This window comes from Haplochromis burtoni, unplaced genomic scaffold, assembly GCF_018398535.1.
Source record: "Haplochromis burtoni strain Fernald_Lab_line unplaced genomic scaffold, NCSU_Asbu1 Contig_96, whole genome shotgun sequence".
In the NCBI taxonomy this organism is placed as follows: domain Eukaryota; kingdom Metazoa; phylum Chordata; class Actinopteri; order Cichliformes; family Cichlidae; genus Haplochromis; species Haplochromis burtoni.
Genome location: NW_024582457.1, coordinates 1,190,921 through 1,204,560, shown reverse-complemented (window position 1 = coordinate 1,204,560; position 13,640 = coordinate 1,190,921). Strand labels below are relative to the sequence as shown.

The window sequence follows — 13,640 nt, the reverse complement described above, 5'->3', positions numbered from 1 at the left end:
ATAGAGTCTTACCTCTTTAGTGTCCCAGACCTCTGCTCCATCTGTGTACATGACCAGCAGCTTTTGGTTACCCTTCCCGGGGGCGAAGCGAATCTTCTTCACCCAACCACGATGTGTTGGTATCCCCCTAAAAATGTCAATTAATAATAATAAGAAATGACCTTAATTACTTTGTGGATTTGACTTTTCAGCTTCATCACTCACAGGTTCATTCAAACATGCTCGTGAAAATGAGCCTGTGTGCACTACATGATTTACTTTGCACAAAATCTGAGAGCACATCAAAGGCCATATAATCCATTTTATGTGCCATGTACAGGGAGTGCAGAATTATTAGGCAAGTTGTATTTTTGAGGAATAATTTTATTATTGAACAACAACCATGTTCTCAATGAACCCAAAAAACTCATTAATATCAAAGCTGAATGTTTTTGGAAGTAGTTTTTAGTTTGTTTTTAGTTTTAGCTATTTTAGGGGGATATCTGTGTGTGCAGGTGACTATTACTGTGCATAATTATTAGGCAACTTAACAAAAAACAAATATATACCCATTTCAATTATTTATTTTTACCAGTGAAACCAATATAACATCTCCACATTCACAAATATACATTTCTGACATTCAAAAACAAAACAAAAACAAATCAGCGACCAATATAGCCACCTTTCTTTGCAAGGACACTCAAAAGCCTGCCATCCATGGATTCTGTCAGTGTTTTGATCTGTTCACCATCAACATTGCGTGCAGCAGCAACCACAGCCTCCCAGACACTGTTCAGAGAGGTGTACTGTTTTCCCTCCTTGTAAATCTCACATTTGATGATGGACCACAGGTTCTCAATGGGGTTCAGATCAGGTGAACAAGGTGCCATGTCATTAGTTTTTCTTCTTTTATACCCTTTCTTGCCAGCCACGCTGTGGAGTACTTGGACGCGTGTGATGGAGCATTGTCCTGCATGAAAATCATGTTTTTCTTGAAGGATGCAGACTTCTTCCTGTACCACTGCTTGAAGAAGGTGTCTTCCAGAAACTGGCAGTAGGACTGGGAGTTGAGCTTGACTCCATCCTCAACCCGAAAAGGCCCCACAAGCTCATCTTTGATGATACCAGCCCAAACCAGTACTCCACCTCCACCTTGCTGGCGTCTGAGTCGGACTGGAGCTCTCTGCCCTTTACCAATCCAGCCACGGGCCCATCCATCTGGCCCATCAAGACTCACTCTCATTTCATCAGTCCATAAAACCTTAGAAAAACCAGTCTTGAGATATTTCTTGGCCCAGTCTTGACGTTTCAGCTTGTGTGTCTTGTTCAGTGGTGGTCGTCTTTCAGCCTTTCTTACCTTGGCCATGTCTCTGAGTATTGCACACCTTGTGCTTTTGGGCACTCCAGTGATGTTGCAGCTCTGAAATATGGCCAAACTGGTGGCAAGTGGCATCTTGGCAGCTGCACGCTTGACTTTTCTCAGTTCATGGGCAGTTATTTTGCGCCTTGGTTTTTCCACACGCTTCTTGCGACCCTGTTGACTATTTTGAATGAAACGCTTGATTGTTCGATGATCACGCTTCAGAAGCTTTGCAATTTTGAGACTGCTGCATCCCTCTGCAAGATATCTCACTATTTTTGACTTTTCTGAGCCTGTCAAGTCCTTCTTTTGACCCATTTTGCCAAAGGAAAGGAAGTTGCCTAATAATTATGCACACCTGATATAGGGTGTTGATGTCATTAGACCACACCCCTTCTCATTACAGAGATGCACATCACCTAATATGGTTAATTGGTAGTAGGCTTTCGAGCCTATAGAGCTTGGAGTAAGACAACATGCATGAAGAGGATGATGTGGACAAAATACTCATTTGCCTAATAATTCTGCACTCCCTGTATTCAGAGCAGGTCAAAAGTGACCCATGTGCGATTTCAAACACGAAACCTACAACCTCTGAAATGGGCTTTACTGATCGATTTGCTCATAATGTTTACAATCTATGAACCGTTTCTTTAACAAAGCATCAGAAAGCAAAACTGGAGCTATCATAAGGTTTTTCAGTCTAGCTGTTACCTCGACAAACGAGCTTTGAGATCCCAGAAGTTGAGATTGCCATCCACATCCCCAAGCACCAGGGTGTCACCTTTCCAGGCAATACAGGCTATACTGCCCATGCTCCCCTGCAACACAGGAAGAAAGAAAAAGGTGTTAAAGCAAAGATGATAAAGTGCTAGCCTCACACGTGAGTCGCTCTAGCTGTGTCCTCTGAGTTTTAAGATAAATTGCAGTTGAGTCCATGATCCTTCAGACATGCAGTCTGAAGTTTATGATTACCCATCATATAACTGGAGATAGACATCAAAAGGAATTAGGTTATTATGTTCACAAGTCACGTCTTTAATGCAGCCAACCATTGCGTAGTTAAAAAAACAAAAACGCGCAATTCAAACAGCATAAAAGCCATCCCTTTTCCCTCTGCAATAAAACATCTCGCTGCCAGGCATTTAATGTCAGGGCATGAAGAAAACAAGACAATAAATTGATATATGTGTGGCAGCTGAGTGGTAAACAAGCACAACATCTGAGTTTTGAATAAGGCCAGACTATGCTGTGAAGCAGAGTGCCAATGTTAAGATGTTACGTGTGAGCTCATCCTCAGTATGTGATAGCCCAAAACTTTTTAGAAGACTTTGGCTCAGTTCCCTGACAGAGATATGAAGATCTTCTATCATCCCGAAAAGACTGTAAAACCTTTGGGGTATGCAAATCTTTGAGAAATAAATCTCAAAGCCGTCACAAAACTAAGGCTTTAAAATCCCCAGGTAAACCGCCGGTATCTGTCTACGTGGCGGAAAGCAAAGCATTGAATAGGCAAACAATCCACCGGTTCACAAAGGAAACTAATATATTCTATAGGTTTCCCTTTAGAAATGCTACATGAAGTGAGATAAATGTTACTCAGTTAAATAATATATTAAATGATAATGAAAAGATATGAGATTGTGCCATCTTCAGTGATGACAAAGATGTGGGCAATCAACACCCGACAGCAGCAGGTGCTACACTACAGCGTGACTAAGCTCTAAACAACTGCAAGTTTGAACAAGGTAATGAGTCCAAGAAAGTCAAAGTCCTCCAAAAGAAAGGGAGGCTTAGGTAACTGAAACGTTCTTAATTAACAATCCGAAGCATTCTTTGTTAGGGGTGACATGTCCACTTGTAAGGTAATCAAACCATCCTACAGTCATGATGTTACCAATGCATCCTGGATTCACCCGGGTGAAAAGAAATCCTGTCTTCAGTAATAGCTCGTTTCTTTTTACAAGGGAGGACACTTTGCTGTCAGAGCGGATTAATAGCTAGGTTAACATGTACTTGCTTTACATATAAATACACACACGCTTTCTTTTTCCTGTAGCCTGACTCATTGCTCCCTATCAGTGAGGTGAACATTTGCTAAACGCTATCTGGGACAAACTGATGACACCGTCAAATTCGCAGACATTCAGCTGGCCGTTTGGTTCCCAGGGGAAAAAAAAAGAGAGAGAGAGAAAACTGGCAAAAAACATAGCGCTGTACAATTTATCTTTGAAACCTTTACTTTGATTACATTTAGTTTATGACTGAAAGAGACATTAGGTTGGCAACATTTTGTTGGGGAGCCAAAATCTATATCATCCCCTGCACAAGTTCTCACAAATAACCTGAAGGACACAGGATTTTAAAGAGGGAGTGGTGGCATTTACTTTATCGAGGGGAAAATTGGGCAGACACTGCCTAACAACCGGAAAGCAGAGCTTCTTTTGAGTAAAGTGACAAGACAGTGCAGATATAAAGTAAAACACATAACACCAAGGAGATATTTAGCCTCTAAACATAAGAGAGCCCAAAGTAGATAAAGAACATAAAAAGAAAAAAGAGCACTTATTAGCCTTTGGCTAACAAAATGACTGGAAGTGATGGATATGGTACACAGCAGAGGTGGGGGAAATCCAGGCCTCAGGGGCTGTTGTCCTGCAGGTTTTAGATGTGTCCTTAATCCAAGACAGCTGATTTAACTGGCTAAATTACATCATCAACGTGTCTTGAAGTTCTCCAGAGGCCTGGTAATGAACTAATCATTTGATTCAGGTGTGCTGACCTGGGTGATCTCTAAAACCTGCAGGACACTGGTCCTTGAGGCCTGGAGTTCCCCCACTGCTTGTATACAGTAAAAAAACAATGTGTGTTAGGAAACAGAGTAAATAGATAAACAGATGGTGGAAGGTGGGTGATCAGTAGTTACTGTCAAAAACGTCCTGATGAAGACATGATGACGTGATGATGAAGACATGAGTTGTTTTCTTTATTATGCAGTCTAAGACTTTTTGTGTTTATATGGTACAACAACTCCCCCCTTTCAGGGGGAAACTACTGTGAAATGATCAGCAATCAAAGGATGGCCAACAACATGGGTGTGTGGACACAGCCACAGCAGGTTGTTGGAGCAATATTCAGAATCAGAATCAGAATACTTTATTAATCCCGAAGGAAATTAGGGATTCACTGATTTCATTGGCACACAAGAGGAAGTGAGTGCACAGTAAGCTCCTCGTAGGCTATGCTAACCTCTGATGGTATTGCAAACCTGGCCCCAAATTTGCCCAGACGGTTAGGTGACAGAATATTTTATTCTGCATATACACTATTTAAAGAAAAGAATGCACAATGGAATGTCACTTCTTTACTGTCACCAGTATCTTGAAAATGCAAATGTTTCAACTAAATTTTTAACATTTTTTCCTCACAACTTATTACAGCAACAAAAACACAGAGAGAGAAAGGACACAGTCAGAAGGAAAAGGAATGACAAGAGACAGACTGATGTAAAGGAAAAACCTGATTATGATCTGTGTGTACAAAAAGGATTAACATGATATTAACAAAATGAAAAGAGGTCGATATACAGTGGGGACAAATAGCTTTGTGCAAGGATCGGTGTGGACGACCTTGAAGCAGTACAAGAGCTTATAAGGTAAAGAGACGAGGAAGAAGGAAAAAAAAAAAGACCGTCTCGGGACTCACATCAGGTGGAATTCTTGCACCATCTTTGACTGTGTTGCCCTCTACAGTGATGTGATACACTTGCCCATCTGTGTCAGTGAATACAAAATGCTCTCTGGCTGAGATAGCCTGGCTTGTCTCCGACTTGCTCTCAGCATCCTGCAGGAGACTGTAGGGAGAAGAAGACAAAAAAATGATACTGACTATTCTCCCACCTAAGCGCTCGTCTTTGTTCACACTTTCTCGTGTGAAATTTTTTGGTTGGACATCTTGTTATTCGGTTCCGCACTTTGACAGGGCTTTACGATTATGAGGAGCCTAGTGATTCCCCAGCAGGGGTGGTTGTACCGCAGGAGGCACCTCTGCAGTTGCCAGAGGGGGTGAAGAAAGACTGTCAAGAAGCTGAACTAATATGAAAAACTAGACACATATATGCACATATATATCAGCTGTTACACATGAGTGCTACATGACATGTGGTTGAATTATTTATTCTTTATTACAATGTTTTCTCAATGAAACATAGTAAGGACTAAGGAATTTGTTCTGGACTGTCTGTTCTCTTAAGTTCTAACATTGGGACCATAAAAAGTAAATACGATCTCAGCCAGATGGATTTAATGTTGGATTTCATAAATGTCAGTCAAAAGGCTTCCAAGATTCTGGAGCTCCACAGCACTCACCTGATTACTGAGGATTCAACGCTACTCTGCTCGGCATCTGACACAGTCTGCCGAGCCATGGCCTCCCTCGCAGCCATCTGCTTCTTCTTTAGACTCTTCAGGTTGTGGGATGGGGACCATTCCTGTTGACATAACCGGGGGATTGCGGTTTTTGTAACAAAGCCATCCGTACAACACATTTGCGGACACAATAGCAAACAACTGCAGCATGACCCGCAGACAAAGACAGACTGAGAGAAGGGAGATCTGCACACTCACATAAATGAAACTAAGGGAGGCAGGAGATTTGTTTTCCTCAGCCCTCTTGTCTACATTCTGGTGCACTGTGGCTACAAGTCTGGGTGAGTCGAGGTTGTAATCAATATGGAAATGAGACAGCAAAACGGTGCTAGGGGAGGCCTGCATGTATTATTAAGGTTACTGCCGTTTTTATTCACACTGTGGACGATTTTTACGGCCTCACTGTAAAGTTTGTCCAGCATAACTCTTGTTTTATGAGCATTTCTCTGGCCTAATGAAGCCACTGCTGTTTGCTGAGCTTGGGGAAATTTTCCAGACTAATCTTTCAAATGACCCACGCAAACACAAGGCGAGGATGGGCCAAAAAGTATGAGACTATTAACACAGGAATGAGTCAACAATGGGTGTTTGCAACACTTTGTAACACAAGTTAAAATATAAAGTGTGGAGTTAAATGAACATTTAAAAGCAGAAATGATACATTCCAGCATGATGATGATCTGTTCTCTTAGTATTGTGGTCGACTGGTCGTCGTCTTTCGGATGCTCACCTCAGCAGATCATCAGCCTCACCCTATGCCCAGCATCCTCCTCTGTATGTCCTTCTTGACTACATCCATGAATGTTTTCTATCGTCATCCTCTTTCTCTCCTCCCCGGCAGCTCCATGTTCAACAACTTTCATTCAACACATCCACTCTCTCTTCTCTATACATGTCCAAACCCTCTCAGGCTTCCCTCTTCTGACTTTGTCTCCCAACTGTTCAAACTGATGTGTCCCTCAGGTATACTCATTTCTAACCCTGTCAGTCCTGGTCACTCCCGATGAAAATCTTTGCATCTTTAAATCTGCCACTACCACCTCCTGTCTTTTTGTCAGTGCCACTGTCTCCAATTCATATATCATAGCAGGTCTCACTACCATCTTGTAAAGCTTTTCTTTCACTCTTGCTGCTATCCTTCTGTCAAAAATCATTCCTGACACTCGTCTCCATCCTGCCTGGACTCTGTTCTTTACTTGGTACAAAATCAAATTTTTATTAGTGTGTAAATGTGTTTGTACCAGTGCAGTAACAGTGGGGAAGTTCTTAGCCATCTCCCGGAGAAGAGTCCCAGTCCGGATGTCCCACAGCTCCAAGGGTTTGTCTCTGAACACGACCACCAGGTACTGCCTGAGGAGGAAAAACACAAAACATACATTCTGAACAACCAATATAAGGCTTGTTGTGGTGTAGCATAAAGTAAGAAGTTAGCAATGTATGGCTAAAGTAATGATGAAGACACGAGTTGTTTTCTTTATTATGCAGTCTAAGATTTTTTGTGTTTATATGGTACAACAACTCCTCCTTTCTATTCAACTCTCCATATTATCTTCTAGCTTAGTTACACCACTGTTTACAGTGTACAACAGATTAGACATTCTGACGTGTGACCTGATGTTTATCAGACTAAATCCACAAAATAATCACTGTCCAAACCTGTGACCGAGCTAACAAGCTGTTGTTCTACTGTGCAATTACACAGAAGCCAATATTTAACCTTCAGCTGCTGTACAGGAACTTAAGCGTATGAAAAAACATTGTCTTCTTTTACTGTAAATACAAACAGTAAGTAATAATTATTATAAGATTGTGCTTTGTGGCCTCCTGTAAGATGTGATGAGTCTCCCAGTAATTGTACTTTTTTCTCCTCCCTATTATAATCACCTCAGTAACACACAGCCTAGCTGCCTTTTAAAGTGAGGCTGTGCAGCTTTGGAGTAAAAGAAGCAACTTTGGAAATAAAATAAAATACATTTTTAAACTAATTTTGCAGAAAATCCCTCAAAAATCAAAACGTGGTATGAGCAGTCACAGATGATCTTTTAGAGTGAACTCTGTTTCAGAGGCCAGAAAAACAAGACACAGATTGTGAGTGCAACTGAAAGAGGATAGTCAACATTTTCAGAATCTTTTCCAATGAATGATTGATTATTGAAGAAAAATAACTAAAATATTTGGTGCGACTCTAAGAACGTTCTTCAGCCTAACATCTTCAACAACACTAATCGGCCTGCAGTTTGTTGCTAACCACTTCGCTATGGCGTTTGTTGTCGCTTGCCCTGCTTTTGTTTATCTATCCTTCTCCCACAAGTCTGCCGAATCCTCCCGCCACTGTTTGTTTGGGTGGGTGGGTGATTTGGGCATCAATAGCATGTAATGTATTTAAGTGATACTTCAGACTTGAAGTACTCCGGTGATAAGTAAACTCAACTTTGCAGTGCTTTACAAATAACTTTAGTTCTATCAACACTACCGTCTGCAACAGGTTTAATATGTCCATGCAAAAGATCTCCACCTTTTCTGTCCCTGCACCTTTTTTCCTGTTTCGGTTCATGTGAGCGCTGCAGCATAGGTAGGCCCACCATTAAGTTTCTTTAATTTCTCTCTCTCTTTGCAATTGCATGTCATTAGCCAACAGTAAGCATAAGCCTTATAAAATGGTGGCAGTAGGTGAAGCAAAGTCTGAGCAAAATTAAACAGAGACTAGCTACTGAGGTTGACTGTGTTTGGCGTGTGTCAGCGCTTCGAGTTTGAGTGTTTCTATATTCATTAAAAAGGCGATGTCTAATCACTCTGGGTTCATTCTCAGGCCTATATGTCCACAAACTTTAGCACACAGGGTTTGATTCTGTTCATCTGGATGTAGTGTTTTCAGTTGCAGAAACGTTTTGTCACTCATCCAAGTGGATGTGGACCCTAATTTGCTAGGGTTCATAAACCAGGACTAGGGCTGATTAAAAGGAGAGCAATAAGATCATGCACTGGTCAGTTCAGACTGAGACAAATGGGGGTTTACTGCTTGTTACTCAAGCTTTGAAAGCAGTTCGTGGAGAGGATACAGTTTACTTAGTAGAACGCCATTAGGAGTACATTACTTGTCTCCTCTTGTGTTACAGCTTGTGATATCATATATAACATTCTTGTGGCCATGGCTTCTGTACTGACCCTTACATTTACTGCCTCCACTTTAGCCTGTTCCTTTCATGAGAGGAGGAGAAACTTGTTGCCACTGGCAATAAAGTAAAATGCGCCGTCAGTAGTCGCCCAGTGTGGGCTGAATAATTAGATGTCACCTTCCATTACCTACCTTATGCCATTCGTAACGTATACACGAAGCTTGACAAAAGATGTTGGCCTTGAAAAAAAAGATGAAATGACTGTCTCCCAGAGAGCAGCAGAGTATGCAATAAACAGCTGCTGTATGAAAACCTTGTTTATAGTTTCATTTTTTTAAAAATGTGTGATGACTGTAAATGAATGCTCTATTTTTTTCCACTGAATAACACAGCCCCTTCAAAAGATAAGGCAATGAAAGAGAGAAAATGAAGTTTCCAAAATGCTGCACAACATGAATAAATGAAGGTCGGGGAATAATTACGAATGAAACAGCAAATTAAAGACAACTCTCAGCTTTAAAGCCCTTTTCACAGATTTCTATTACAATTGGATCCGAGTATGGCAAAACCACAAGACCACTCACACCTTTGTGTGAAATGTACACTCTGTGCTTATGAATGCAGATCTCAGGTAGAAACATCAGCAAGTGTGTGCCTCTTATTTGTATTTACTTTTGTTGGTGTTTTGGAGAGTTGGTGACTTACTTGAGATGAGACACTTTAATCATCTCAATGGGTGGCTCATCATTTCCGCGCTCGCCTCTGAATGCAAAGCATCTGCCTGGAAAGCACAACAAACACACACCGAGAGGGAGAAAGTGAGAGGCTGAAGGAGAGGAGGTGATAATCGAAGACAGAAGATGTTATCTTTCCTTATACCTGTGAAAAAGCTGATCCATCTCATTTTCTTTTTAGTGCCAGTGCATCCTGGTTTTATCTCTTTTGTCAGAGCCAGGAGAGAAAGCTGTACACAACTTATTCTAACCATCTGCTCTAATCCGTGCTTAACACTCGCAACTTTCCGGTCACGAAATTCGACATTATGCAGAGCATCAAAGTGGCCCTGTGAGCAAAACAAGAATGCCCTTCAGGTGCACTGCATCACATTTTCCAACGGAAGTGCTTATCAGATTTCGCGAAGGGCACTAAGGAAAGGTGGCCTGATTGAAATGTGCAAGTGATAGAGGTGCCTGTTGCAAGTTTAACCTACAGTTGTGTTGATGAAGGCAGGTGAGAGCTGTGGTTCACTAGAGGCTTATGAAGCACTGCTCACCATTTATGCCTTTATTTCCTTACTTATATAAAGTAGGAAGAATCACATAGGTCAAATGTGCATTTACAAAAACACACATCGCAACTACGACCCAGGGTGGAGCAAACACAGTAACAGAGACACCAGAAAGGGAAATAACATTCGACTTCTCATTACCATAAAAACTGTCAGAACCTGAAGCGCTTCCATGAATGGATTCTTTTTGGAAAGACAAGTCAAAGGGTTGATGCCTGAAATGATCATGGATGTGTAAGTAACAAGTAATCATCAACATTTATGCAATAAATTTTTACATTGTACACGAGGCGTTTCAAACTGGGTGCACAGCTTATCTTTACTGCACCTTAGAAAAATCCTTTCACAGGAAAAACAGCATATCCATTTAGGACAGCTGCTATCACTGCTGCAGAAGCCAAGTACCACCACAGCTGACAACGTGAAGACAGTTTCCCATCCATGAGTCTTCAACTTTATCAGGAAATGCTGTAAAGGGCATGAGTTGCCCTTTAAGTGGATTAATGGGTGACGTGAAAACATTTAAGAGTAAAACACACTTTTGTGCATGTTCACTTTCCCTGATTAACTGAGATGAACGCACATAAGCTCGAGTAACAGAAACAAATCTGTGCGAATCTGACTTATAAAATCTAGACCATAATGTTCAGGAGTAAACGTAAAAGCTTCACTGTGTAATTGTTCTTTTAAACATTAAAAAAAAGTCAAATCTTTTAAATACTGTATGGATATTGTTTAGACTTGAAACCCGTGAATACTAAATTCACAGAAGCATAATGCATTCAGTTAGCAAAACAAATAGTCCTGTTTTTCTGAATCAACGACATCATTATCTCAGAAACTCAAAGAAAACTTTCTACTGAAAAAAAAAATATTGCCCTGTTTTTCAGAACTTAAACTCCCAAAACAGGCTCCTAACTCGAAAGCTTGATTTCACGAGCAATAATGGTCTGACTGCTTGGTTTAAAACAGGGAGATACTGTCGATTTGAATGCATTTCAGATCCTGGAGAAAAGCTGCAAAATCCAGCACATATTACTCGAGTCATGAAATCAATCTCTCAAGTCAGCAGAAGCTCTTTTGAGATTTTAAAATATTTTTTTAAATTAGAAAACAGGGCAGATTTCTATTACTTTTTTTTTTGTTAAAAATGTTCTCTGAAAAACACATGTGCATTGAGCTTTTGTAGAAGTTTAGGTTGTAATCGGTAAATAAGATGAGCTGAGTTAGAGAACGGTATGTTTTTATAATTTCATTGGTCTTAGGGAGCCGTTTTCCTCGTGAACCTAGCGCCATGCTAGGCTAAACAGATGAAATTAGCATTGATCTTTTCCATCTAATTCTTGGTAAGACAGCCAAACAGAACATATTTTCCATAATATGACGGACTAAACTGCACAACAGAGATGTAAACCTGGACAGCGAAGGCTAAAGATCCTGTCTGCACCTCCAGCATGTACAGGTGGATGACAAATTAAAGGAAAAACCCTTGTTTCAAACTCTGTCATGAGTGATGTGGTTTCTTCAAGCATGTCATTGTGAACCATATGCTACAGCCTTTGAGGTCAATATAAATGTGGTCTTTGTGAATTGTTACACTGACACGTTACACAACGGTGTCCACATACACATTGATTTTTTTTCTTTTCTCTGCGTCTCTTTAAACCTCTTAAATCCAGAGACGTAGAATAAATGCTAAGACACATTGATGCTATTCTGGCAGCACAAGGTGACCCAGCACCTTTCCTTTAATTTGTCACCTGTCTTTAAATTTGTATTAAAGAACAACTGAATGAAAAAGTGTGTTGAATGGCGTGTGGTATTGTAACCAAACGTAATGTCACAGACTATTAACTTTGACGATGCTGGTGCTTAAGACAGTTAATAAAGTGTCGTGCTTGCTTTGCCATTGTCCTAATGAACACAGGGCAAAGGCTCAGTAAATGAACCACCATAGTGACCATAATTCTTTTTATTGTAGCCATAAAAAACCCTGGAGGAATTGGAAATATTTGACCAAAGCAGAAACGACTTATGGAAAAGAGGAAAGTTCTCATCAGTTCTTTGCATCTAAAAATTGTGTCTGATTTTCTAATATTTTAAAAAGAAGTAACAACAACACATATTTTTTAAAGTTCCACTGAAGCCATTAAACATACTTTTCCTCATCACCTGAGGTTACAGAGAAATCCTGCTTTCTTTCAGCTCAGAAAATCCAGCATTTCCTATTTCCACTCCTGTGGGAGGCAGAAACACAATAATTCTATAGACATGTAAGAAATCATGATGGATCTCACTTTCAGAGCTAAACTTCCTTAGGTGGTGCCCTAATACTGTTTAGTTTGGACCTTAATTTGGATAGTGTGCAAGTATTCCCTGGAGGGAAAATGGAAGTGTCTCTTTGAGAACCACACAGACAAAGAGAGACAGATAAAAGAGAAAGTCAGAGCGACAGAGACTGAAGTCTCTTTTTTTTGTGTTGGTAAGGGTGCAGAAAGCCAAAAGAAAACTCTAAAGAACAAAGGATAATACAAAAGTTGTGGTTGGTACCCTCAGGTATAGATGATAATATGTGCGTGTGTGTCTCTCACCAGTAGGCAGGTCGACATGCTGCAGTTCATTTCGCACCAGCCCCATGTTGTTGGGTGCAGAAGTGGCAAAAGACAGGAAACTGGTAAGACTCACCCATTCTATCCCCCTGTGAAATAAATCAATGCACACACAAGATTTAGTTAAACTAAGATTAGTTAAACTAAAAAAAAAATAGTGCCATCTAACAGATGCAGCCTAGCTGTAAAACATTCCCATTAATACATTCAAGCGTGGTGTGAGGTAGATGGGTTTCGTTAAAGCCCAAAACAGATTGGGAAGGAGCAAAATGAAGCTAGAGAGTGTGAGATTAGGATATTTTTCGAAGAAGCTGGCCCAGTGGAGGGAGCACAAACTCCACAGTAATGAGATGGTAAATAGCCACATGATTAATTAGTCGATTTCCCCACTAAATGTAAATGAGATGCTGAGAAACTGGGCTTCTTTCGGCATGGCTGTGCAGGGCAACGGCTGCTGGACTCATCTACATAAAGCATCTCTCCTCTCCCAAACTCATAAAACACACAGCTTTAAACCTAAGATTGTAGATAACAGCACTGCACTGTGTTCCACCTGTGTCTGTATATGAAGAGAGAAGAAAATATCTATTTATATGATAAAAAAAAAATGCACAGGGGGAAACATCTATGAGATCTGTTTAATACGAGCAAACGTATTTAAGCAGCGGACAGGTCAACAGAATACATATTGTATGCTGAGAGTGCAGAGCAATGTTTAAGGAGACAAATTACAAGCGGATGAAGACATGAATCCTGAGTGTCACTGCTGAAGAGCAAACTCTCAGTCACCAGTAACCAGGCAGAAAAAGCCACTGCCTCATTTCTCCCTTTAATCCTTACATACACAGAAGGCGTTTC

General features: G+C 40.6%; 1 protein-coding gene across 1 annotated transcript in view; it reads right to left on the bottom strand.

Moving 5' to 3' along the window:
* The window catches only part of wdr11 (WD repeat domain 11), a 62,185-nt gene that overhangs the window by 17,588 nt on the left and 30,957 nt on the right, over window positions 1-13,640 (bottom strand). The window contains exons 12-18 of the mRNA XM_005927114.3: window positions 12,765-12,871; window positions 9,591-9,666; window positions 7,011-7,119; window positions 5,710-5,831; window positions 5,048-5,195; window positions 2,057-2,163; window positions 13-127 (exon numbers count right to left, since the gene is read on the bottom strand). Of these exons, the coding sequence (XP_005927176.1) occupies window positions 13-127; window positions 2,057-2,163; window positions 5,048-5,195; window positions 5,710-5,831; window positions 7,011-7,119; window positions 9,591-9,666; window positions 12,765-12,871 (784 nt within the window). The remainder of the gene's footprint in view (window positions 1-12; window positions 128-2,056; window positions 2,164-5,047; window positions 5,196-5,709; window positions 5,832-7,010; window positions 7,120-9,590; window positions 9,667-12,764; window positions 12,872-13,640) is intronic.